Source organism: Terrapene carolina, unplaced genomic scaffold (assembly GCF_002925995.2).
Source record: "Terrapene carolina triunguis isolate 2854851 unplaced genomic scaffold, T_m_triunguis-2.0 Scaffold68, whole genome shotgun sequence".
NCBI lineage: Eukaryota > Metazoa > Chordata > Testudines > Emydidae > Terrapene > Terrapene triunguis.
This window is the reverse complement of record NW_020664419.1, coordinates 82,575,532-82,602,795: the sequence shown is the minus strand read 5'-3', so window position 1 is coordinate 82,602,795 and position 27,264 is coordinate 82,575,532. Positions and strand designations below refer to the sequence as shown.

At 43.2% G+C, this 27,264-nt stretch overlaps 1 protein-coding gene across 6 annotated transcripts in view; it reads right to left on the bottom strand.

Annotated features, from left to right (window-relative positions):
* ATF7IP (activating transcription factor 7 interacting protein) overlaps positions 1-27,264 on the bottom strand; it is a 170,065-nt gene that overhangs the window by 79,408 nt on the left and 63,393 nt on the right. For all 6 annotated transcript variants that reach the window (XM_024193872.2, XM_024193878.2, XM_024193873.3 and 3 more), the window contains exon 2: positions 13,326-14,398. In XM_024193872.2, the coding sequence (XP_024049640.1) occupies positions 13,326-14,391 (1,066 nt within the window). In that variant the 5' untranslated portion in view covers positions 14,392-14,398. The remainder of the gene's footprint in view (positions 1-13,325; positions 14,399-27,264) is intronic.

Genomic DNA, 27,264 nt, shown 5'->3' with positions numbered 1-27,264 from the left:
GGGGGGGGGGGGAGTGTTTTCTTCTTTGGATAGTCCATCATTATGATCAATGGGCTTTGTCTATCAATACCTAGCATCCACACAGTAGGGAAAAGAACTAGGATCTGTGGCTTCAGACAGTAACACTCAAAAATGCACCAATGCAAGTACCCATGTCTGTACCCTAGCCATGTGTACAATTGTGGACAAAGGGTCAGGATGCTACCTGGCAAATCTATTTGGCAGAGGTAGACTCCTGCCCCAACCAAAAGTTTAACACCATCTTAGTTTAAAGGATTTTGACCCCTAGGGGACAAGAGAATCCCTCAGCATTTATCAGCTTTTAATATAAAGTCAAATCAATTTTGTTAAGTCAGATCTAGAGGTCTTTTGCCACTTTTCGGGCCTTACTAGTGCACAAAGAAGGATTCAAAATAGTCTAGCATCTTGAGTTAGTGGAATTAGAATTTTACGGTCCTAAAAGGAACACCACCCTTTTTCTTTGGGTGTGTGGGATAAAGGGCAGAGGGAAGAGAGACTAATTGACTTCTCATGATGGAACTGGGCACTCACTTTACTAAAGACAGCAGTTTTGAAGAACAATGTATTGTTATAAAATCCTAGGTATGGGTATTATAGAAAAGGGCCACAGAGTGGTTACTTACCTGCACAGTAACTTGAATTCTTCAAGGCGTTTGTCCCAATGGGTGCTCCACATTAGGATGTGCGTGAACCCATGCACTCTTGACCAGAGATATTCGTTAGCAGCGTCTGTGGGTCCACACTTTCCCCCTATACATCCTCGTGCTCTGGCATGAAGGTATATAGGGAGAAGCAGACCTGTCGCCACTCCAGTTCCTTCTCAACCACAATGCCCTGAAGTACAACTCTGTAGCAGAAGGGAAGGAAGGCATACAATCTCAAAGAAGAAATCAAGTTACTGTACAGGCAGTCATACTTGTTTATAAGGAGCAATTCAGAAGGAGATATGGTTTGATGGACACACCAGGCTTGGAAATACTTTCACTTTTGCAGGTATGTTTTCCTTGTGGCAAGTTTGCTACTACTCAGGAGTACGGTCTTGATCTCAGAAGAACAGCACATTTCCATGCCCGAGAATAATTGAGGAGCCAGGCCTTGAGGTGTAGAGAGAAGAGGTTGGGGTGGGTCATGGTGGCCAATTCCTCTGTCATGAGATCCACCATGAGCAGAAGGTGAAGAGGGGCCTACAGAGAGTGGTGAAGCAGATCCAGGAACCATACCTGCCTTGGCCATCATGGTTCTATCAAGCTAGTTATTACCCTTCCTTGCTTTAGCTTGTTTGGGGCCTTGAGAATCAATGGTGTACACCTGCCTGCCAACAAGAGGGTACAAGGGTCAAGGGATGAGGAGGACATCCCACATCTAGTTGTGGATGTAACCTCCTCTTTAGCAGAAGCAATGACATTTTGTATTGGATGGTATTACAAATAGATCCACCTCAAAGAGGTCCCAGGACGGAAAAATGCTCCGAAATATCAAGTTGCTGAGTTCCCAATCATGGCCTTGCTCAGGGAGTCTGCTATAGCGTTTACTAGGCAGGTAGACCGCTGATAGGTCTATGTGATAGGATATGCACCAGTTCCTTAGTCATACTGACTCTGTCCACAAAGACTGGGACCTTGCTCCCCCTTGCAGATTCATGTAGCACACTGCTGGACAACAGAGTGGCATCACTCTGATAGAGTGGCTCCTGGTATTAAGTAGCAAGTGATGGCAAGCATAGAGAATTGCCCTGAGTTTGAGATTACTGATGTGGAGGGGGATACTTCCTGGAGATTCCATTTGCCCTGTGCTGTGAAGTCCTGAAGATGGACATCCTATTCCAGTTGTGAGGTATAGTGATGACCCTTGATAGGGCTGGACATGAAAAGGGGATTCCCACACAATCTCTGATGATCCTTCCACCACTGGAGGGAGCTGAGAACTATTGGTGGTAAGGTGCCTACTTGGAAAGACTGTGCTTGCCGGACCAGTCTTGAGCCAGGCCTGAAGGAACTGAAAGTGTAGTCTTGCATGGGGTGTCACAAACGTGTGGCCTAATAGCTGCAGGCAAGATTGTGCTGTGGATTGTGGTATCAGCTGAAGTCAGGAGATGAGGCTGACCACAGTGGACCTTTGTAAAGGCTCTTGGGGTGGTTGAAAAGCCAAAACGGGAGGACGCTGTATAGGTAATGATCCTTGCCCAATGACAAACTGTAGGCAATGAGTGTACATCCTGGAGGTCAGGGGCGATGAACTAGTCCCCAGAATTATTATTGTTAGAATTACGACCCTGAAGTGCTGCAAAAATGATAAATATGTTCAGAGTCCTGCAGTCAAGGATTGGTCTCCATCCACCTTTTTTCTTGTGAACTGACAATTATCTGGAATAGAACCCTCTCTCAATGAACCTGGGGAGAACTGGCTCAATCACTCCAAGAAGTAGGAGAGATTGAACTTCCTGCCTTAGGAGACCCTCATGAGAAGTGCCCCTGAACAGGGACGGGAATGGAGGATGGGAAGGAGGCATGGGTTGAACTGGATGGAATATTCCACTGAAATCCACCTGTAGGAGCCCTCTCTCTGATGTGATGAGCTCCCAGAAAGATAGAAAATAGTGGTGGAGGGAGGGTGGTTTTGTGCAGTGAGATCTGGAGTAGGGAATGGATTGTGACCCTTGACCAACAGGTCAAAATGGCCACTTGGAGGAGGTCACTATTAAAGAGGGCCCCTTTTTCTGAATTCTGGACCTCTTTCTACAGGGAACTGCAGGTCTGGTACTGTACTAGTTGAGAGCACTAAGTTGTTTAGATCCTGAGGGATTGCAGAGTAGCCATAGAATCTTTTAGAGTGGAAAGAGCCACTGCTGCTGCTGCTACTGAAGAGTTTAGGCATTTCAAAGAGAAGGTTCCTCCACACTATACTGCATTACCCTGGGAAAGCTGTAAGTTTGCAGCCAGGAGCCTGGATGCATGACAGCGGTGGTAGCCACTGAACCCAAGGCTGTGTAAGCAGCGCCAAGGGAAGCTTGTATGGAAGTTTTTTAAATCATCTGACCTTCTGAGATAAGGACTTTAAACAGTTTTCTTTGGTGTTGGGGCAAATTATCAATAAAACTTGAAATTTTACCATATATTGTGAAATCAGATTTTGACATCAAGGCCGGATAGTTCACAATCCTAAACTGGAGAGCAGCTGATGAGTAGCTGTTACAGGCTAAAAGGGTCCAGAAAACTTGTCTGTTCTCTCAGCGACAGCATCCACTACCAAGAAATTGGAGGTGGGACTGGAGAAAAAAAGTACTCCAGACTCTTGGCTGGTACATAATATTTTTGGTCAACCCACTTGCAAGTGGATGAGATGGTCACAGATGTTTGCCAGACAGTGTGGGCTAGTGACTATAATGCTCATTAATGGGTAAGGTGACCTTGCCCAGGGAACAGAATGCAGTGTTGTCTCTTCTGGATTTCCTCCAAGGGGATCTGAAGTGACTCTGCTATTCTTTTCACCAGGCCTGGAAAGGCCCTGATATCATCTGCTTATAAGATGGCGGTTATGCCCTACCACCTTGTCAGCGGGAAGACAACTTGTTCTCCAGTAGTGTCTCTTCCTCTACCATTAGCTCCTTCTCCTTTAGAGGTTTTCCTCCGGGGGGGATATGGGGGTGGGGGGTGTCCTGCTGTATTAGTCGCTGTTGGTCTGGACGGGGCCTTTTGCAGAAGGTCACCGTGTAATTTAACTTGTCACCATAAGGAGCCCAGGGGTTCCAGAAAGCCTACTGTAGTGTTGCATAGTGAAAAACAGCAGGAGCCCAAAGGTGTTCCTTCTGAGGCTGACATGAACTGCTGGTTCCTGGGGGTCTTCTCTTTGGGAAATACATCCAGAGAGGAAAATTGAAATGGAAAAGAAATAGAGTCCTGCACAGAAATTGCTGAATCAAAAGAGGTATCTACCTGTGTCCACAGGAGACGCCCCTGGCATTGGTGCTCAGAGCCAGAACAGTACAAGAGATTGAGGGGCTAGCAATCATATTGGTTCTGGTGGCCAAGTCTTTGTAGTGGGGTACATTAGCAATGACTGAAAATCTGGGATCCCTCTTCAGTACCCCTTTAGAGAGAAGATCCAGGTTCTTCAGCAACTAGAAAATCCTCCTGGGAGAGGAACCTGGTTGGTACCAGACAGCCTGGATAGTGCTCCACCAGGACCTCAAATGGTACCAGAGACAGTGCAGAGGATGGTACCAGAGCATATGTTGAAGGCTTCTGAGAACAGTCTGTGCTCCTAGAAGAGTCCTGTGTGGAGATATCTGATGGTGCTGTTTGGAGTGGTTTGCTAGAAGACTTCTCAGTGTGGTATGTACCAGAAGACTTTTTGGTGGGTGCCAGCATCTAGGTACCGGGGCCCACAGAAGCCTCAGCAGTACCCATATCTGGATGTGAGGTCTCCTTGGCCTCAGAGATGACTTTCCCCTTCTTTTGAATTCTCTTTATGGGGAATGGATTTTCTTCCTCTCTGAATGCTTCATTTCCAAAGCTCCCCCATGGTCTCTGCTTACTGAGGCCGATGTCACTGGAACAGTCTGAATGGTAGAGGCCAATGTATGGGGGGGGAAGAGGATCCTGCACGTCTCAACAAATGCTCCATCAAATGGCGCTTCAATCTATCTTCTTTCAGCTTCCAAGAGCTGCTCTTAAACCCAGAGCAGACGATGCACTTTGATGGGACATAAAGACTCTTAGAGGCAGCTGAAATGTCCATCACTAAGGGGGAAAGGCCTGTGGAAGGTCTGACAGGGTTTGAAAAACAGGGTCTTTGGCGTAACCCAAGCAGGAACTCCACAGAGAAAGGCGAAGAATGAACTGGCCAGAAAAAAAAAATTGCGTGTGTGTGGGGGAGTAGAGGTGCGGAGACACCACCCCAAAAACACAAATCTGTACTTAAACAAAAATTAAATAGAATACTGAGAAAAAAATAAAGAAAACTATAGGGATAAGGCAGTAGCTGTAAGGTGAACAGTGGACACCACAACATTCCTTCTCAAGTCGAACGTGCTTGAGAAGGTATTGGAGTGGTGTGGCAGGTCTGCCCCTCCCTACAAACCCTCATTATCAGAGCATGAGGGTGTATTGTGTGCAGGCATGGACCCACTGACACTCCTAACTAAAATCTCTGATCAAGAGTGCACAGGCGGGCATGTATCCTGAGATGAAACACCCATAGAGACTATACTTGAACTCAATTTACAAAGTGAAGCAAGGGACACTAAACAGAGGAATTTATGGGAGAGTTCTAAGTACTGATCCAAGGAATTCAGCAAAAACGGATCAAGCAGGGAGAGGGACGGCGGGAGAGAACAAAGAGACGATTTTAGGATCAGGAAGAGGAAAAGGAGAAAGTGGGGCAAGGTCCTACACCTCACACTTTCCCACCATCACATGGAAAAACCTAGCAACCCAGATGTGGGACCCACAGGACACCCAACCTGTGATTTCAAATGGCTTCAGGGCAAAGGCTGTAAAGGCCATGTACGTTCTCTAAGGGTATGTCTACACTACCGCGGTAGTTCGACGGCTGGCAATCGAACTTCCGGGTTCGATTTATCGCGTCTGGTCTGGAGGCGATAATTCGAACCAGGAAGTGCTCGCCGTCGACTGCGGTACTCCACCTCAGCGAGAGGAGTACCGCGGAGTCGACGGGGGAGCATGCCTGCGGCGTGTGGACCGCGGTAAATTCGAACTAAGGTATGTCGACTTCAGCTACGTTATTCACGTAGCTGAAGTTGCGTACCTTAGATCGAATTGGGGTGTTAGTGTAGACCAGGCCTAAGAAGTCCTGAGAAAATTCCAGGTACAGAAGAATGAAGTAGGAGGCTCCAATATTTCTTCTATGTTCTATAAAGAAACTTGGATGACTACTAGTTTGCAAGACTTCATGATTTTAAGCTGAGAAGGGATTGTGATCATCTAGTCTAATCTTCTGCATAATTATCACCCAGTAATTCCCACATAAAGCCAATAATTAATTCCTGAACTACACCAGACCTCTTAGAAAAACATCCAATCTTGATTTAAAGATTTCAAGTGATGAAGAATCCATCACATCCTTTGATAAGTTGTTTCCATGGTTAATTACCCGTAGACTTTAAAATGTCCATCTTGTTTTCAGTTTGAATTTCTTTAGCTTTAACTTCATCACTGGTTCTTTCTACATTTTTGTCTGCTACATTAAGTGTCTTCTACTATCAGATATCTTCTCATATAGGCATTTCTAGACTATGAACAAGTTACCGCTTAACCTTCTCTTGAATAAACTAAATAGATTTGTGGTCCTTCAGTCTTTCACTGTAAGGCATATTTTTCAGTCCACGAATCATTCATATGGCTCTTCTTTGAACCCTCTCCAATTTTTCAACAACCTTTTTGAAGAGGAGACACCAGAACTGGACACAGTATTCCAACAGTGATTCACCAGTGCCATATGCAGAGGTTATGTATAATCGCCTTACTTCTATTTGTATACCCTTTGTACATCCAAGGAGAGAATCATAGCCTGTTTTGAAAAACAGGTTTGAAAATTTGTGTTATTGAAACTTTAGGTACAATGTACAATGAACTAAAATGTAAATGAGTTTTTTTAATGCCACTACCAGTATTGGTACTTGAATTTAACAAAACTATTATAAGCATATATTGAAAACTATGGCCCTGATCCTGCAAACAATTAAGCAGGTACATAATTTTACACTTGCATGAAGAGTTTCATTGACTACAAGGGATTAACTTTTGCTAAAAGTTAAGCATGTATAAAAGTATTTGCAGGATCTAGAAGCCTAAAGGAACAGGGAATGGACAGAGTCATTGACATCTAAAGAGAGGGGCATGCCTAGCTAAAGAGTGGAGTCAATGGTTACTGGAAGCAGAAAAAGAAGAAAGTGGGTAGAGCTATAAACTGCTAGGGAGACATGGTTTGCTAGAACCTAGGAGCTTCTAGAAGGTGGACAGAGCTTCTGATAACACAATTTTCAGGCTACGGTTTTCACAGTGTTTAATTCACTAAGTGGTTGTTTTCTTTTGAACTTTAGTGTACGTGAAAGCTGCTGATCAATACTGCAAATGGGTAATTAGTGTTTATTAATTAACTAACATCAGTGTATGAATTTATGTAGAAGGAAGTGGTAGCAAACAGACTACTAAATGGACCAAAGTAACAAAAAATAGGTAATTTGTCAAAAAACGAAATGTAAACCTTTTAAAGAATTGCTATTCAGAAAAACAGAAAGCATTCATTCTCATCTCAAACTGTAGAGAAAATATGTTTCTTCAGATTTTTAAGACCAAATGAACAGAATTCTTCCCATAGAAGTCAAAGAGCAAAATACTGAGTTTGATGATCCTGCAAGTCATACATGTTCTGTGTCAGTATCATTGAAACAGCCACCAATGATAGTTTAAATCCTTGTTCCTGTGATTTCAGCAGCGCTTCAACTCCACTTCATTCAAGAGTAGCCTCTGTTCATCTTCAACACCCATGGCATACTCTGATTGTGCCATAATAATCAGATGAAAGGTGAAGTCTTAACTTGGTAAGTGAATTGCAGCATTCTTTTACAACATCACCACCTTCAATACAATGTAAAATAAGCAATAAAGAAGTGGTTGAAGCACTTCATTCTGAATATACTACTCAGACATATTTACACTCATGGGTTGAATACTAGGTATATGGCAAGTGAGTAGAGAGGAAAAATTAAAGAAACACTGACCCTGATGCAAGATTGCTGGTCAAGCATGAGAAATGACCCAATGATGGCTACAGCACCCTTTCAGCAAATGGAGTGTTTTTACTTTGTACTACTGTTTTTTTATCTGGAAAAAGAAAAAAAAGAAAAAAGCTACAAATGTTGTGTCCAAATAGATGAAGATGCCACCCAAGAATACAGAGAAAAGTATTACATGGTGGTCTTTGGCATTTGCACAGAAAACAGAAAAAAAATGGAAAAGTTTAGATATCTTCCTAAACTTCTGATTAATGGGTGTTCAGCACATCATTTAAACTTAATTGAAACAGAAGTCATACTTAAAACAGTTTTAAATCACATTGCAGAAGCTAAAATATTCTTCTTTGATCACAATCAGCTGCTTGATTGACTGACTGAAAAATAAATAAATAAAAGGACTGAGGTCCCAGTATCCCAACATCCTCAGGAAAAAATGTATTTCTATACACCTCTACCTCGATATAACGCTGTCCTCGGGAGCCAAAGAATCTTACCCTGTTATAGGTGAAACCGCGTTATATCGAACTTGCTTTGATCCGCCAGAGTACGCAGCCCCACCCCCCCGGAGCATTGCTTTACCGTGTTATATCCGAATTCGTGTTATATTGGGTCGCGTTATATCGGAGTAGAGGTGTATTTACATCCAATCATCAGAAGCAGTCTGCAATTTGCAGTTGGAACATGGATCTTTGATTTAAAGGTAATCCAGATTAAATTTAAAAAAGCAATTGAAGATGGTTTCTGAAGGCCTGGAAAGATTAGAGCACAAAATCATTTTTGTGGTCTAAGTGGAACTCCGGCTTGATCTAATTAATCACAAAGAACTAGAACCATACAAGGCAAAGTCCAAAAATATCCAGAGAAACCATAGAACCTTTCCATTATTTAGCCAATATGAGTGATCACAAATAAAAAGGTCATATGGAAAGCACAGAACAGAAAAGAGGCTGAAATGTGGCTGACAGGACATAATTCTGAGGCTCTGGCTACAGTAGAGAGCTTATAGTGGCACCGCTGTAAACTCTCTACTGTAGCCACTTTAAGCCTACAGAAGAGCTCTCCCGTTGTCTTAATTAATCCATTCCCAACGGGTGGTGGTAGCTATGTTCATAGCGCTGTCTCAGTGTGACTTATGTTGCTCAGGAAAGTGGCTAATTTATTCACACCCTTGAGCATCATAAGTTATACCAACATAAGTGATAGTGTAGACATAGCCTGAGAGTCCTCCTCCACTTCCAATCATTTAAAATTGAAGATGCAGAATTCCACTCCAAATGTATGTTTCTGAAGGAGGCCGTTTCACAGTTCATTGCATCAAAATGGTGATAAATTATGATAGTTAAATCACTGGCCCCATGTTCTGCTCCTTTCACTGCTGCAGTTCCAGAGAGCCCTGCGGTTCAGAGGTCTCCAGTGCAGCGGGAGGAGGTCAGAGCCCCCCTCACCCCCCCAAGGTAACGTGGGATAGATCATGGGGAGGGGACGGGGAGAGTGTGTGGCCCCAGGCTGGGAGCAGGGAGAAGTCACGTGAGGGGTCACGTGCCCCCCGCCTTTAGCTGGTGCCCCCCTTTTGTGTCCCTCCCATGAGTGCAGCATACCAGTAAGAAATGAATTCTAGTTGCACCACTGCCAGTAGTAATTAACTAATTAATCCACAGACTTGATTACTGCATTGTGTTTTATTTACAAAGTTGCAAGTATTTAATTAGACAATTGTGCCTTTTATATTTGAGGAATAAATATGCTTATAAAAGAAGTGACATTCACTACGTGTTTTGAGTTTCATGTCACAAAACCTTTGAGGTTTTCTCAATTTGGGGGAAAAATCAGAATCACCCTGGGAAGAACAAAAGTTCTTCTTTGTTAATAGATTGCTATCTGAAGGTTAAAAAGTTCAACTCTTTGCTGAAACCCTACCCCTTCAGGAAAGGTTGACAAATGGACATTCCCCCCCCCCCCCCCCCCAGTTCCTTTTATACCATGCCTAACAATTGCTGGGTCCTCTCCCCCCCACCCCTTCCTTCCCCAGACCTTCTTCTCTTTTTCCTTCTTGTCTTTTTTTGTTTTAATATTTCTTTCTTAACCCAACTCTTCTCCTCTCCCCTATTGCCCCTTTTCTCCTGGAGTTGAGATTCCATTCCAACAGTCATGGGAAAACCATACATTGTAAGACTTTAGCGGCATGAACAGATAAAAGCTTATGAGAGCATGAGGAAAGAATCTTGTGTTGGTGAGTTGCTGCCTGAGCCTGAAGTCTTACGTACGTGAACTTGCTTCTGCAATTCTATATATTAGGAACCACAACATGAGCAGGGAATGAAGCTGGATAGCTTTTAAGGATTCACCTCCTGCTTTACCTGTGGACGTAGCAGTATGTTTATAGTGTATATGAGAGGGGATCTGGGGTCCCCAGCTTTTCCCATCCAAAATGATTCCTTCTTTGTCCAGAACTTGGAGTGGAATATCACACTAGTTCACTGTGATATTCCACTCCCTGGGAGTATCTCCAGGTGAACATGGGCCAAATGACCTCCTCCTCCTTCCCTATGTCAGTACCCACTTTCTCCACTCTCACTACAAACTGGACAGTAATGCAGATAAGCCTCCATTACTTTTTAGTCTAGGGTTGGGTGAATTTCCTCCATACTGGGGAGGCAAGGACGAGGAGAAGGGAACTGCCATTCAAAAACTTTTCCTTTCAAATTCAAAAGGGACTGCAAAGGCTGTTTAAACTACCAGGGAAACGGTTATCTCATCAGAAAGAACACCCTGCTTACCCCTCTTCAGATGTGTCCACTAAATCTTTAAGACCTGACCATTTCACTGAGATTTCTGATGTCTTTTTAAGTTTGCCTTTAAATATGGTGGTTCTTATATAGTTAATAGGAAACCAGTTATATGTGTATGCTTCTATGTGGTATAATTCCATGCATCATAAGCACAGTGCATGGTAGAGAGACCACGAGTCTGCAAATCAACAAAATAATTAGAGTTTATCCATGTAGTCAACACAATCTTAGTATACACTTTTAAAAATTCCTGTGGGAATGTATTAGGCCCAACATCAGTTAAATCCTCCCTCAATGATCGAGACAAGTCAACTCAACTGTACTAAAGAAATAGTTGCATGGAATAAGTGTGATGTAAATCACACCATGAAGCACTATTCAGAGCTTCACGGGAGTGACAATTAATAGCTAACCCATAATAGAGATTTGGGATATGTATGTTGACACTGAAGTTTCCCATTAATTATTTATATAACACCACAGGTGCACATGGCACCTTATAGACAGATAAAAATGGCAAGTCTCTGCCTTGGGCAGCTCACAGTTTTAAACATCTTGATGCATTGATGCATACTGGCCAAGTGGAAACTTAAGAAAGTTAGCTATTTCTCAAGACTGATGGTCAATAAGAATTAAATCCTCCACTATTTTAAAACAATAAAACTAACTAATGTTTAAATATTATATAACACGTATCCCTTCCTTTTCTGTGAACTCTGCTTTCAACAACTTTTCCACAGTTTTCTAGACAGCACAAAACGTGCTAATCGATAAAATACTGTAGGCCACAAGCATTCTCAAGATACACGAGACCTGAGAAGAATAAGTAAAATAGGAGCATATGCATTCTAGAAGAGGAAAAGGCCAGGATATTAAGAACATGCCAATCCTGTCAGTTGCCTTAACATGTTTAGTGATTCTCTTCTTTCCTTCAAATATACAACATATTTTTAACACTCTTTATTCTAATTATTTCAGTGTTTCCCAAACTCCGGAAAACTGACCTCCCCTTCAATGCTGCCATATGTTGCATACTGTAAGATTAGTAGGCTGTTAACATCTTCCACATCCCCTTGCATAGTCCTTCATGCCTATGCTTTGTTAAATGTTGTGCTATTTACTACTCTAGGACAATAGTAGTAATGTTATGCTTTTATCAAAAACTTTTTTATTTTTAATCAGATTATCTCCACACAGGGTAGTTTACTCCAATTGTTAACTACAGTTTTTGTAAAGATATTTACTTAAATTGCTTACATTTTTGGCCCTTAATTCCCTTAAACGTGTGCTCTTTTGTTCTTTGATTTGACATTAATATAATATTTTTTGTTGCCTTCCAGCTCTGATCAGTATGTTTTCCATTTAGACTGCAACTTATGAGACAACCACCTGTCTTCCTACATCTCTGGAACATCTCATACTGTTTTAGGTACTATAGAAATAGTAAATTATGACTAGCCTGGTAGGATCTCTAGCCTATCATCTTCTAAAAGTAGTATATGGTTCCTTATTCACTGAAGTCATTTCTGGCAATGCCCCATTGATCTCAAATAGAAATAACTTTGGTTCACTGTCTCTCTAATTATCATTAGCCAGGATTTTCTAGTTCCTGTATTTTTGTGGTTCTCAGTCACTGCATAGTTTCTAGTTTTTGTAACATCCACTTTAACAAGAAAGGCAGAGCTTCAAACCATATTCCCCAAAACATGGCTCTATTAATCCCATACGTTATGTATATTTTCCTCCAACTAAGATCCATCTTTAATTATGCATCTCTAGAGTGGGTGTTTTTTTGTTTTTTTTTTAAAACAGCAACAAAACTTTGTCTTAAGCACTGTAACTATAGGTTTAAATCTCCACCCACCACCATTTTTGAGAGAGATCGTTCTGGCTTTGGAGTGCTGTTAAATTTTTCAATTACCTGTGCTGGGGTAATCTCAGTTTTTCAGTTTATATCTTTGTCCTTCATTTTGGGCATGCAAGCAGAGGAGCAGCAGGAGAACGATGCACATATTTAAAAAAATATTTCTGCTGTATTTCAATATTTGTATAATAAATTAAGCATGACAAAATAAACCTGAGGCAAACAAACTGTCCCTGGAGAATCCCTAACTGGGATACAGCTGGTGGAGGTGACCGTGTCAGCTCCACTGCCTCCTTCACCGGAACTCCTCCCCATTGTAATGTGAGGGAAGGGGTATATCATGGATATTGCAAGAAAGGGGAGCACTGAAGTCAGGCCTTACATCAGTGGTATTAGTTAAAGCCTGACCCTTGCACTTTTAACTTCTGCCAGGACCAGGCAAGGCTCCCTGACATTCCACCCAAATCTTTCCACTGTACCTAAGCAGAGCTTGAACCTAGTCAAGAAACTTATTAATACTTTCAACTTGTTTTTTCGATGGCTGGTCATCTAATTGCTCTGCTTAAATCAGCTATTCATATTTTAAGAAGAATCTCAAAATTGGCCAAGTTAATCATTTTTCTTCTGCAGAGCTCATTACTTTATTAACAATGGCCTTACCCCATGAATTATCACAACAAAAATTGTTCTGAATCTGATGCTCTCTTAAACGACTTAATTCAAATAAGTTCTTACAAATATGGAATAAACTGAAGAATCTCCCAAAATATACAACTGAAAGCTGAAATTCTGTCCATGTCATTAATCAGTATACCGACACATGAATCTAATTTATCAAATAAGTGAATGAAAATCTCATATTTGGACCACAACTACAATAAAAACAGTGTCTAACCTGGAGGACTTGTCTTGTTTGGTAGTACCACTTCAGCATCCTCCTCTTTCTCACCACACGGCTCCTCTTCATCAGAGAGTACTAAGAAAGCTTCTTTGGGCAAACTTTCACTGATTTCGTGTTTGGATGGTGAACCTAAAGAGTTCTCCATTTTATCTTCCAAATCTGGGCTTGTGTCATCCACTGGAAGCAGGGAAGTTTTAGAAAAACAACATAGTTCATCTTCAGCTGGGGCCAGCTTTTCCAAAATTGGAATTATTTCATCCGTCTCCATAGAGTCTGTGTTTTCTAAGATGTTCTCGCTTGGTTCTTCTAGTGACTTTTCAATGGTGGTTTCTGGAAGTTCTGCAGATTGGTCTCCTTCATCCTTTGGTTCCTGGTCAGTTTCCATACTGCTAGATATAGCTTCTTCTCCAACAGTATCTTCATCAACAACCTCTTCTTCAGCACTTTTTTCTTCTTCAACAGGTAGATCAGAACTAACAGCTAATTCATTTGTTTCTGCTTTCTCTTCTGAAGAGTCATTAACGTCACAGCTTACTTTGCTTTCACCTTCAGATGGGCTCTCTGTCTCTCTTTGGTCCAAACTATCTTTTATTCTGTGTTCTTCGTGAAGGTCATCGTCTTTTTTGTTATCAAGTACCTGATTTCCACCCTCAGAGACTGAAGCAATAATAGGGTCCTCCTGCTCTTGTTCAGAAATAACGTTCTCTGGAGACAATGTTTCAGGTTTGCAATCTAAGTCACCATCTTTGTTCTCTGCCCTGACATCAGGACTTTTGACATGAGAGATTTCCTCACTTTCAGTTCTCCCTTCTTCAGGGTCAAGACATATATCCACTAAACCATTAACCTCCTTTTTGTCCTCCATGCAATCTGTGTTGCTTAAAGGGGAATTTAGATCAGAATCTCCATTTTCATGTTTGCCATTTAACAGTTTAACGTCAGTTGTCTTCAATAGCTCCTCTTTGACCTTATAGACAGCCTCAAGTTGTTGCCGATCGCTTACTCTCATTGTTTTTCGGGCCTTAAAGACTTTTTTCTGAGGCTCTTCTGTGGTATCCATCTTGACCCTTAAAATATAAAAGTATAGCAAGGAATTAAAATAAAATATTGTTTAGTGAAACTGCTAAATAGCCCCTCCCAGTACATGTGTGTTATACAGTACTGTAAGTACTTAATGCAGGTACTCCAAGAAAGTATGAGTGTTAAAAGTTGCATTTAGTATATTTTAAAGCAAATCGATTTCATCACATTCATGAAAGCAACACAGCATTATATAACTTTAATGTCATTTCTCATTCATATTCTCCTCCACACCCAGCCCTCTGAAATGCAACAATTATAGATAAATTTATGTACTTAAGGTCTACTGATTCCATTCACAAGATTCACAATGTCCAATATTATTACACTTGATCAACTTATTGACATTTAAAAGTGAAAAAAAGACAAAACTCTTAAATTAGTTTGTGCTAACCTAAGATCCAACCAAAAAACTCACGTGAGAGATGCAAACAGTTCCTTGGTTGGAAACGAAACATTCTTCTTATTTCAAAGATACTAAAAATCTAAATATTTTACTCTTACTTTGTTTCATACAAAACGTTTATTCAGTTTTACAGAGTTTCAGAAACAAAACAAGAACCTGATTCTCTCTCCTCCCGCCCCAAAGAAGCAATACTAACCTGTTCTGAAACTGTTGTTCTTTAAGATGTATTGCACATGTTCATTCCGCTCTTGGTGTCAGAGCGCCCTGTGCACAGCTGTCGGAAATATTTTCCTTCAGTGGCACCCATTGGGCAAAGCTCTGCTGCTACATGCTATTGCATATGGGTATAAAGGGCAGAACCACCCCAGTCCTTCTCCTTTCTTCTCTTCCTTCAATAAAGAGAAGTAGAAGACCAGGTTGTGGAATGGACATGTGCAACACATCTCGAACAGTTACAGAACAGGTTAGTAACCATTTTTTCTTTGAGTGATTGCGCATGTGCATTCCACTCTTGGTGATTCACAAGCTGTAAGACAGGAAGTGGGATCGGAGTATATTTCAATAAAGATTGGAGAACAACTCTCCCCACTCGAGCATCATCTCTGGAATCCTGAGCCCCAGCATAGCAGAAGGCAAATGTGTATTCTTGTGCCAGAAAGGCTGCTGAGGCTGACTGTGATCTTGTCGAATAAGCTGTGACTTTATAGATGCAACGACATTAGCCAAGTCATAGCATGCTAATATGAAATATGCAATTCAGAAAAAAATTCTCTGGGTGAAGACTGATGGACCTCTTACTCTGTTTGCCACTGCTACGAACAGCTGGGAGGATATGAAAGTGTCTGGTTCTGAACAGGTAAAACACCAAGGTTTTTCAACATCCAAGGTATGCAAGCACTCTTCCTCCCTGGTTGTACAATGGTTTTGAGTAGAATACAGGCAAATAAATTGGCTGTTTGATGAGGAAAGAGGAAACTACCTTTGGGATAAACTTCGGATGAGAAGGTAGGTAAACTTTCTCCTTAAAGAAGATTGTATATGGAGGACCCTACATTACTGCCCTCAGCTCCCCTACTCTTTTGGCTGAGATAATGACTACCAAAAACGACACCTTCATTGACAGATGCGGCAGCAAACAGGTAGCCAATGGTTCAAACGGGGGACCCCTAAATCTTGATGATACTAAGTTTAGATCCCACAGGGGAACCGGGTCTTGTACTTGAGGGTATAATTTGACTAAGCCCTTTAAAGGTCTTATGGACATGTCACTAGAGAAAAATAGAGTGATTGTCCACTTTAGGATGGAACACTGGAATAGCAATCACGTGTACTTTGATGGAACTAACCACCAAATCTTGGGGTCTCAGGAATAAGTAGTAGTCCAGAATATGTTGAAGTGAAGCACTGGTCAGTGATACCCCATTCTGGTGAAACAAGGTAGAGAAATGCCTCCATTTAGCAACGTAAATAGCTCTTGTAGAATGTGGACCTCTTGAACGTCTTTCGAGCAAGCCTGCTCTCTAGTGTCTGGCCATGGAGGATCTATGCAGTTAAGTGAAGTGATTGTACGCTTGGGTGGAGTAGGCAACCGTGATCCTGGAGATTAGGTCTGAGTCTAGTGGCAGTGAAATTTGAGATTTCACTGACAGCACCACGAGAGTGGAGAAACAGTGCTGATGGGCCCATGCTGGGGCTATAGGTATGACTCTGGCCTGATCCTGTCTTATATTTGGCAATATCCTGTGAATGAGTGGGACTGGTCAAAAAGTGTAGAGGAGCCTGCCTGACCATGTCATTAAAAAGGCATCTTATGGAACCTGGGCTGTCATACCTAAGGGAGCAGAACTGCTGACACTTTCTGTTGGCTTTTGGTGCAAATAGGTCCACTTGGGGAATCCCCCAGAGCCAGAAGATGTATCTGGCCACATCTGGGCAAAGAGACCAGTCATGGTGACTCATACATTTATCTGCTCAGGTTGTCTGCTAGGTCATTCTGTACATCTAGCAGCTAAGATGCTTCTGGATCTACTAAGATGGCAATACAGAGCTCCCAGAGTAAAGTCATTTCTTGACAGAGTGGCAAAAAGCTAGCTCCCTCCTGCTTGTTGAGGTTGTTTGTGAGGACTAAAAGGCTGCTTCCCTGATCTGCAATAGAAATACCTGGCACATCAGTCTGACAACTTTCAGCTCTGACATTGCTGTGTAAAGGACCATAGACCCTGCATCTGTAGAGAACCCATGTGGACTCTGTCAACGAGAGTCAGTTGTAGGGGCAGGCAAAGAGAACATCTACACATACATTGGCTGGATCTGTCCAACAATCTAGGGAGGTGAGGGCATGGGTGGACACGCTGATGGCGGCTTGGTAAGTAGACTGATATCTGCCAGCCCCACGGAGTTCTGAGTTGCTTTCTGGCATATTGAACCATATAGGTGCAAGAAGCTTATGACCCAGAAGCCTCAAACAGTTTCCTGCTGCTGTGACCTGGCAAGCCTTCAAATCTATAAAAAAACAGTTACTAACCTTCCTAAACTGTTGCTCTTCAAGGTGTGTTGTTCACATCCATTCCATGTTAGGTTAGGTGCGTGCGTGCTGCATGCACCATGGCCGGAGATTTTTCCCTCAGTGGTACTCATTGAGCCGGCTCTAGCAACCTCTGGTGCCGTGCGCTCATGCACCGGTATAAGAGGCGTTGCTAGCCACACACCCTCTCAGTTCCTTACTGCCAGTCAACTGTGACAGGGATAGGAGGGCATGTTGGGGAATGGACATGAGCAACACATCTCGAAGAACAGTTACGGAAGGTTAGTAACTGTTTTTTCTTCTTCGAGTGCTTGCTCATGTCCATTCCACATTAAGTGACTCACAAGCAGTACCTTAGGAGCTGGACTCTGAGTTCACAGACATGCTGACTGCAACACTGCTCTTCTGAACCTGGTATCATCTTGAGCCCGTTGGGTGATGGTGTAGTGGGATGCAAAGGTATGCACCAAAGACCAAGTTGATGCCCTACAGATGTCTTGGATTGGGACTTGTGCAAGGAAATCCTCTGAAGTGGCATGAGCTCTCGTGGAGTCAGCGGTTAGAATAGCCAGAGGTGTGACATTCGCCTGCTCGTAGTAATCCTGAATACAGGAGATTATCCAGGATGAAATTCTCTGGGCTGATACTGGAAGCCCTTTCATCCTTTCCTCTACAGCTACAAAGAGCTGCGCTGATTTGCGAAAGGGTTTAGTACTCTCAATACAGAAGGCAAGGGCACGCCTAACCTCCAGTGAATGCAGTCATCACTACTCAGACTTCTTGTGAGGCTTCAGGAAGCAGACAGCAAGAAAATAGTCTGGTTGCTACAGTATTGTGAAACCAGCTTTTGCAGAAAAGTTGGGTGGGGGCGCAGTTGGACCTTGTCCTTGAAGAACATTGTGTATGTTGGTTCTGATGTTAAGGCCCTGATTTCAGACACCCTTCTAGCTGAGATGATTGCTACCAGGAAGGTGACTTTCCAGGAGAGAAGTAGGGGGCACGACACTAGCAGTTCGAAGGGAGGGCCCGTGAGCCTTGACAGAACCAGGTTTAAGTCCCATGGAGGGATAGGTTTGTGGATCTGAGGATAGAGTCTCTCCAGGCCTTTGAAAAACTGGACCGTCATCTCGTGAGAGAACCGTACAGACTTGCTGTTCACTGGCAGGTGGAAGGCTGAGATTGCATCCAAGTGCACTTTGATAGATGCATGGGCCAGACCTTGCTGCTTCAGATGAAGCAACCATCTAAACTACTACTGAACTAATAGCAACTATTTTTCTATGGAGCAAAATAGCCTGAAGGGAAGACTGGGTCAGAGAAAGGCCTTGATGAGACACCCCCATCGAGAAGCGCTTCCATTTGGCCAGGTAGGTACTCCTAGTGGATGGCTTCCTGCTACCTAGCAAGACCTGTTTAACTTGCTCCGAACAGTGCTCCTCTGGTTTGAGCCATGTAACATCCACACAGTTAGGTTAAGGGAGACAAGGTTCAGGTGATGCAATCGGCCATGGTCTTGCAAGATCTGCTGCAGCCAGAATGTCAATAAGGCTGTTGGATGATTCCTTAAGATCCTCAATCTCTAGTCCCAGGTGAGTTGCTACCTGCTGCAAAACGTCCTGATGGACCCTGAAATCGTCCTACAGAAGGGAGGTACTTTGTCCCAAGACAGCCTCATCTGGGGAGGAAGCGGCTTGCACTGGAGAAGGGGCTCCTTCCTCTTCCTCAGCCTCAATAACATCCATGGAAGCCACATCCTGAACATCGGTACCGGGGTTGGTGTCCAATCCCGAGCGGGAAGGGTCGGTAGCCTGCATCTCGGAAACCACCAAGCATGATCAATGGGAGGGAGGACATGGTACTGGTGGAAAACCCATGGGGTTCCAGTATGGCCACTGCATAGGCCATTGACCCGTTGGCCTGGTGCCGGCAGGGGACCCGCACCAAGGTCCAGCAGTTCATAGGTTGGGTACTGCTGGTGGTCCTTAGGCTGAATGTATAGTTTCCCTTTGGACTCATATTAAGAGTCCTTCCTCAGTGGAGCGGTATATCTCTCTCCATTCGGGGCCAGGAGGCCGGGGACCAGCAGCGGACCAGAGATGGCCGCAACAATGGTATCGTGGTCTGCTTGCCCCTAGAAGGCCCCGCAAAGCAGCTCTTAGCACCATGCTCCTTCCTGCTCATGGACACTGGAGCCAGCAACTGTCCCATCAGAGTTGGGGGGACCAGGAGCGAAAGTAAGTCCCTCGCCACTACAAAGGCCTCCAAGGTCAATGGAACCATCATACCACTGGTGCCGTGCTGGCTTCTGAGTGTTGGCAGCGGATCCCACACCGGGCTCTGGACAGAGTTGATGGTGACATCATAAGATTGAGAGTGGAGGAGTGGCTTGACATGGGTAGCGAACCGCTGCCTTCACCATGCTTGTCCTTCTTCTGCACCGGCGAGCGCCTGCTGTCAGTGTGCTGCTTTTTGTGCTTCTTCCTCGGCACTGGGAATGATGAACAGTACCAGTAGTTAAACTAAAATTATGAAACAATCCCCTCTTTCCCCCCCCCCAAAAAAAATACTGAGAAGAAGCAAAACCTGGACCCTGAAGCAAGAGGGGTTGTTCCAGCAACTGCCACAGGCAATTACAAGGAACTGAGAGGGTGCGTGGCCGGCAACGCCCCTTATACTGGCGCATCAGCATGCAGCACCAGAGGGCACTAGAGCCGGCCCGACGTATACCACTAAGGGAAAAATCTCAGGCAACGGTGCACGTGGCACGCACACCCCTAACCTAACGTAGAATGGACATGAGCAAGCACTCAAAGAAGAATTGATCAAAATGCCTAGAATCTGGACTGCAGAAGAAAGGACCTGGATTGAGACAGATCCTGTACAGCCCCTATGAACTCTATCTTCTGGACCGGAGAGAGGAGTTTTTCTGTGCTGATTAACAGTCCTATAGCACTGAACTTTGACTAGATCAGGGTAACACTGCTCTGCATTTGCAGTTTGGACCGGCCTTGGACAAGCCAGTTGTCTAGGTAGGGGTAAACCAGCACTCCCCATCTTAAGAGGAATACAGCTACTATTGCCATAACCTTTGTAAAGACCCTGGGAACTGCTGACAGGCTGAAAGGCAGCACAGTGAACTGGTAATGATTTTGATTTACCAGAAATTGGAGATACTTCCTGTGAGCTTGACTGATTGCCGCATGGAAGTATGCATCTTTTAACTTGAGGGCGGGGGAAGGGATAATTGAAGCTTGCAAAAACTTAATCCTTTTTAAGGATTTGTTGAGATGATACAGGTCTAAAATTGGTCTGAGACCTCCTTTCACTTTTGGGATTAGGAAACATTGGGAATAAATCCCCTTCCCTCTGAGGCCACATGGAACCTTCTCTATGACTCTCAATTGAAAGAGTGATTGAACTTCCTGAATAAGGAGTTTGAGAGGTCCCTGATGACAGACAGGGAGGGAGGGGTATAAGTAAACTGGAGAGAACATCCCACTTCCACAGTGCTCTAGACCTACTGGTTTTAAGTAATCTGGGACCAAGGACAGCGGAAGTGGGACAAACGGTTTGCAATGATGAGGGGTTTGCATCTGGAGGCATGGAGACTGGTATGTCAACCTCAACTGTCACATCAAAACACCTGATTTGCAGTTCCCAGGTGTTTTGAGGAGGCTGGAGTCAGAGCTGAAGCAGCAAGAGGGGGAGGCCTATGCCTATAACCCCAGACCTCTTTTTTGATAAGTGCTGCTGACGAGGAGGAGCAAAATACTGGCATCTGCGCTGTGGCCAATAGTGCTTCTTGATTGGGGCAGGTATGTACAGACATAAGGACTTCTGAGTGGCTCTAGAGTTCTTAAGTCCATGGAACTCGCTGTTTGTCTGGTCCAAGAATAAAGAAGGATGCTCAAATGGCAAATCCTGAATAGTACTCTGGGCTTCATGGGAAAGACCAGAATACTGGAGCCAGGATGATCTCTGCATGACCACTGTGGGGGCCATGGTTCTAGCTGCCAAGTCTACCGCGTCCAGCCCCACCCACAGTGACATTCTTGTAACTGGTCTTCCTCATTGATCATGCAAGAGAAGTCCTGCCTAGTATTCTCCGGAAGCAGCTTCTTGAAATTTTTCCATGGAGCCCCACAAATTAAAATTGTATCGTCCCAATAGAGCCTACTGGTTAGCAATATGCCGTTTCAAAACCCCTACAGAATAAATCTTTCTGCCAAATATGTCTAGCCTCTTCATATCTTTTGGTTTGGGGATGGCAGGCTGGTGCCTCCATCATTCTCTTTCATTAGCCACTGTGACAACTAATAAGCCCAGAGGTGAATAAGTTTAAAAGGTACTTCAACCCTTGGGAAAGTACACAATACCTTCTTTCTGCCCTTTTAGAGGTAGGAGGCAAAGAGGATGGAGTCTGCCATAAATAAAGCCTTTATTGGCTCTAGTATCACCTCATTAATTGGCAGAGCTACACCAGAGGGGCCCACTGATGATAGCATGTAAACCAGGAGATGTGAGGATTCACTGACCTCTTTGGTCTGTACACCTAAGTCTGCATCCACTCTCAAGTTTTAACTCCTGATAAAAACTTTGAAATCATCAGGAGGAGGTGAAGTTGTGCTGGACAAAATGGCCTTGTCTGGAGAGGACGAAGAGGAAGCCAAGACAGGAGGAGGCAGAATCTCTTCTAGCAGCTGTTGCTCCATGTCTGGAACCTCCTCTTGATTCTCTCTACCAGGCCTGGTGCTGGACTCTGGGGACTGGGCCAGTCAGTGTGCAGATTCAGCCCTTCTAGATGAGGGCACTGAGTATGAATGCTGTGGGAAAGATCTGAAGCTGGGGGAAAACCCCAGAGGTTCCGAAACGGCCACTGATACGGATCTGGGCCACAACTGTCCCAGCCATATTCCCATGGCAGGTCCCATTGAAGGGTCACGGTAGTAGGTGGGAAGAGAGAATTTGTGCAGACTGGCAGGTCCTACTTTGGGGCTGCAATACTAAGATCCCACCTCCAAGTCTGACAATGAGTTCTCTTTTACTAGACCATAGCGGGCTAGATCCAGTTGGTGTTGGGAACCAGTGCCAAGAGACTGGTGATTGAGGGAGCGATGCCTCATAGCAGGCTTCCCTCTGGATAGTTCCAAGGCACCACCTGTTCAGGAAGCAGGCAATTACAGCACCAGAGGCTGAACTGCTGGCAGAAGTGGCAGCAGTGTCGAAGGACCAGACTCCTGGAAGGAAAGAGACACCAGCACCAAGAGGCAGAGCAGGTTTTTTGCTCCAAGGTGGTTGGCACAAAGACAGTATCTTGTTGTGGTGCTGAAAAAGCCAACAGTGCCCCTTGTGGAGCCAGAGTGGACTGTTGCAACTTAGGCACTGGAGGAATGTTTAGGTTTCAGGTGCACTCTACTTGACTCCTTCCTGACCATGTCCCAGACTTAGGCTATGTCTACTCTATGGACCTTTTAGCAGCATAGCTGTACCGCTACAGCTATGCCATTGTAGCCACTATTTGCCGGCAGGAGAGAGCTCTCCTGCCAGCATAATTAAACCACCCCAACAAGCGGCATTAGCTATGTCCACGAAGCACTGTCCACACCAGTGCTTTTGTCAGTGAGTTTTTTTCATGACCCTGACAGAGGCAGTGTAGACAAAGCCTTAGAGAGTGGAGACCTTCCCCTGGCTGGTGCCTCTCTAGAAGCTTTGTATTTCTTCCTTGATAAGGGTGAGGAAGAACCGTGCTGAGATTCTGCTAAAGCTGGAGAAGCGCTTCTCACTGACACTTCAGCACTCAGTACCGTGTCAATGGATTAACTGACAGTAGCCTAAGCACCACCTCCATCAGCAAGAATTTCAGCCTAGCTTCCCTATCCTTCTTTGTCCTAGGCTTGAACTCTCCACAAATCTGGCACCAGTCCTTCATGTGTACTTCCCCCAAGCACTTCAAATAGCTATTGTGTGGGTCACTCTGTAGCAGAGGCCTGGAACAAGAAGCATGTGGCTTGAAACCTGGTGACCGGGGCATACTTGGGTACTAAAAAAAAAAAAAAAAAAAAAAAAAGGGGGGGGGGCAACAAATCCAAAAAACTTTATATATATAAATAAACAAACAAATAAATAAATAAATAAAAACATTACTATCCTAACGCAATGAACACTGTGGGAGGAGCTAAAAAAAGAAATGAAAGGGTTGGGGTGGCTCTGCCCTTTATACCTGCACACAGTAGCGAGCAGTAGCAGGGGAAGCTTGAGCTACCAAACAGGTAGCTCTGAGGGAATAAGTTTCCAACTGCAGTGCACTAGCCAAACTGACACCAAGAGTGGAATGCACATGTGCAATGGACTTGAAGAACAAACCCAAACTCCTAAATGACAAAACATTTACAACTTCATGTTAAAAAGCCCTCCTTTCATACAACTTTATCCCTATAGATTATGGGATTTGAACATTTGGGTCTCATTATTAGACCTTGGTAACATTTTTCTATTATATGGGTAAAAATATGGACTAACACTGTACTGATAAATCTGTATTTGACATAAAAACCACTTTTAATGAAGCACTTTCCTCCAAATTATTTTGGGTATGATGTATAGCTTTCAAGAAATTACATATTTACAACCACCCATTCCCTACATCAAACCTGCTACAAAAATCAGAAAGCTCTCTCTCCATGTCACTCCACTGGTTGATAATTGAGGCAAACAATTAAGAAAAATATTGACTAAATGCTAGATTTAAAAATCAATTTCTAAACTCCACATATACTAGCTGACAAATCAAATCAAGTCCAGCCATTCTAAGGAAGCTGAAATGTTCACTATATTTTTGCAAATGGAGAAAGTGTGCCAACATATGTGATAGCACTGACTTGTTATACCAGTTGCTATTTAGACCCTTCTTAGGCCTGGTCCACACTAACCCCCCACTTCGAACTAAGGTACGCAAATTCAGCTACGTTAATAACGTAGCTGAATTCGAAGTACCTTAGTTCGAACTTACTGCGGGTCCAGACGCGGCAGGCAGGCTCCTCCGTCGATGCCGCGTACTCCTCTTGCCGAGCTGGAGTACCGGCGTCGACGGCGAGCACTTCCGGGATCGATTTATCGAGTCTAGATAAGACGCGATAAATCGATCCCAGAAGATCGATTGCTTATGGCCGGACCAGGAAGTAAGTGTAGACCTGCCCTTATAGGAGAACCACTGCCCCTCCAAGAGCCTCAGTTTCCTAATCTATAAAATGGGGATAAATTACAGTGACCTTGTTTGTAAAGCAGTTTGAGATCTGCTGTTGAAAACCGCTATATAAGAGTTAGATATTATAAGATAAGGAGTAATTTCTATTAGGACTAGACTGTGAACTTGTCTTGGATCATCTACTCTAGTTTTAGATTCAGTTTGAAAGGATTAAATTAAATGTTGTTTAGAAGCAGTGGGGGAATATAAGGAACTCTCTCTACTCCTAGAATGAAACTATTCAGTAAAAGACCTAGGCCAAATGCTCAGCTCAGGTTAACCAGGTTAGCACCATTCAATACAATGGACCAATGCCGATTTACACAAGCTGAGAAACTGGTCCCTTGTGCTCAATTTTTTAATTTATTTATTTTTGCACTCTGGTAGCAGTGGAGAGAAATCATCCCAGTATGTATCTAGAAAAACAGATTTGATTTGCTGGGGATAATGAAGCAGTAGGCTTTGTTGATGGTTTTCGTGAAATCTGATGGATCATTTCATGAAAAACATTGAATGAGACACTGTTCTGCAAATTGCCAGTTTACCTAATCTCCTCACATATATTGAAAGATTTATAAATTAAGGGGACAAATAGATGGATGGTTCACTGTCTCCAAAAACATGCAAGAGACAATAAATTCTCCCAAGTTTAACATTAACGCAGCAGTTAATTTATTTTACTATGTTTTTAAATTTACCAGCTCTTATTAAAAAGAAAGTTTTTTCATCTGAGAAGTACACGTTTGTGCAGGCTATGTCAATAATACACTAGGTCAGTGGTTGCCAATCTTTCTGGGCTCAGAACCCATTTGTAAATGTTGACGGCTTGTTGACGGGGGAGGGGAGGAGAGAGGCCCTGCTTGAGGAGGGAGAGCGCAGGGAGCCAGCCCATCGCAACCCAGTAAATAGTTCTGGAGGGGAGAGGAGGGAGGTTGTGTCCTGTACCCAAGGTGGGTGGAAGGGTTCAGCTGTCTGCAAACTCTAGGACTGCAGTGCCACTCAAATTTGGCCCCACCCCGAGGGGGGGGCAGCTGGGTCAAAATTTGTAAGAGAGGCATTGTGACATAGTACATGGGGTTGCAGCGCCACTCGTTCAAATTTGGCTTGGCCAGTCTCCCATCATCATGACAGAGGGGCAGCTGGACCAAACCTGAGTAGCACTGAGATCCCAGAGGTTGTGCCACCTGGAGCAGAGAGCTCAGGCCAAGACAGCCCCATGGGACAGAAGCTGCCACGCAACCCTTTGAAACATTCTGGAAACGCAATTTTGGGTCACAACCCACAGGTTGAGAAACTCTATACTAGGTCCCCCACTTTGAAAATCTCATCCTTTGTATATGGGAAAATTATATGCTCCTAATTTAGAAGAAACAACAACTACTTGATTGTCTTTACAAGCTCATAAAGGTTGGAACATGCAAAGGATCAATTTAAAATTCTGTTCTTGAACCCCGAGTGGAGTGATTTAAATCACCATGATTAATCTAAATAGTTGATCACTGATTTAAATGGCTCATTTAAAAACAAACATACAGAAAAATAAATATTTATTTAAAGCAAGCTGAGTTTTTGTAAAACTCATTTGAAAATCTGTATTACAACAACATTCGATTATAAATTTATAATGGTCAAAATTATAAAAGGTGGGTTTTTAAGTGCCACAACTAACAGGGTCTTATTTGATTTTTACAAGACCCCAACAGGGAAAAAATCCCCAAACTTTGAAAATTAAGGCCCTTATCCTGCAAACACCTAAGAAGGTATATAACTTTACTCTCATGAATATACTGCCAATAATGAAACTACTCATGTACTTAAAGTTAACCAGCTGCATTCGTGTTTGCAGTATCAGGGCTCAAACTGCATTTCTATTAAAAATTCCCAGGGCATAAAAATCTGTCACTTCAAAATAATACTACTACATTGCTAACAATGAAAAGTTACATATATTTCAATACATTAACTAAGTTTTCAGAAGGACCTAAGTTCTTATCTACATATGGGCCCCATTATCATAGTATCCAAGCACCTTAATCTTTTTTAATGTATTTAACCTTCAGAGGCAGGAAATATTATTGACAGGGATTCTGAGGCACAGACACAAAATGACTTGCCCAAGGTCAAAAGTCTGTGGCAGAGCAAGAATTTTCCCAAGTCCAAGGCATCTTTTTCTAAATGATGTAGGAACACAAGTCCCTTGACTTCAAACTGCAGATCTTAATGAAGGAATACAGCCTGGCCAATGCACTTCAGCTTTCTTGACTTGTGGAGGTTCAATAGACGGGAAGGTAGCGCTGGTCAGAAGGGCTATTTGCTTATCAATTTAGAGTTTCAGTTTGTGTTGTTCTCACAGAATAATGTTAATGAGACTCTGGACTTGTCTTTTTACAGCTTAAAATGAGAATTCTAAGTGTGAAATTTCTTAGTAAAAAAAATCTCTATGTAAATCTGAAATTCTACTAACTAGGAAATTAAAGAAGAAATCATAAAACATTTACTTTAGCAATTAAAGACTATAAAATGGGAAGTAAAGAACAACATGTAAATAAAATATAATTTAAATTGTTTAAAAAAATAGATTCGATAAAAATCATGATTTAAAAACATTCTGCTCAAAAACACTCAAGGGAGCTGTTATGATTCAAGACTTCAAGCATGCTTGGGAAAAAGAAAAAAAGAA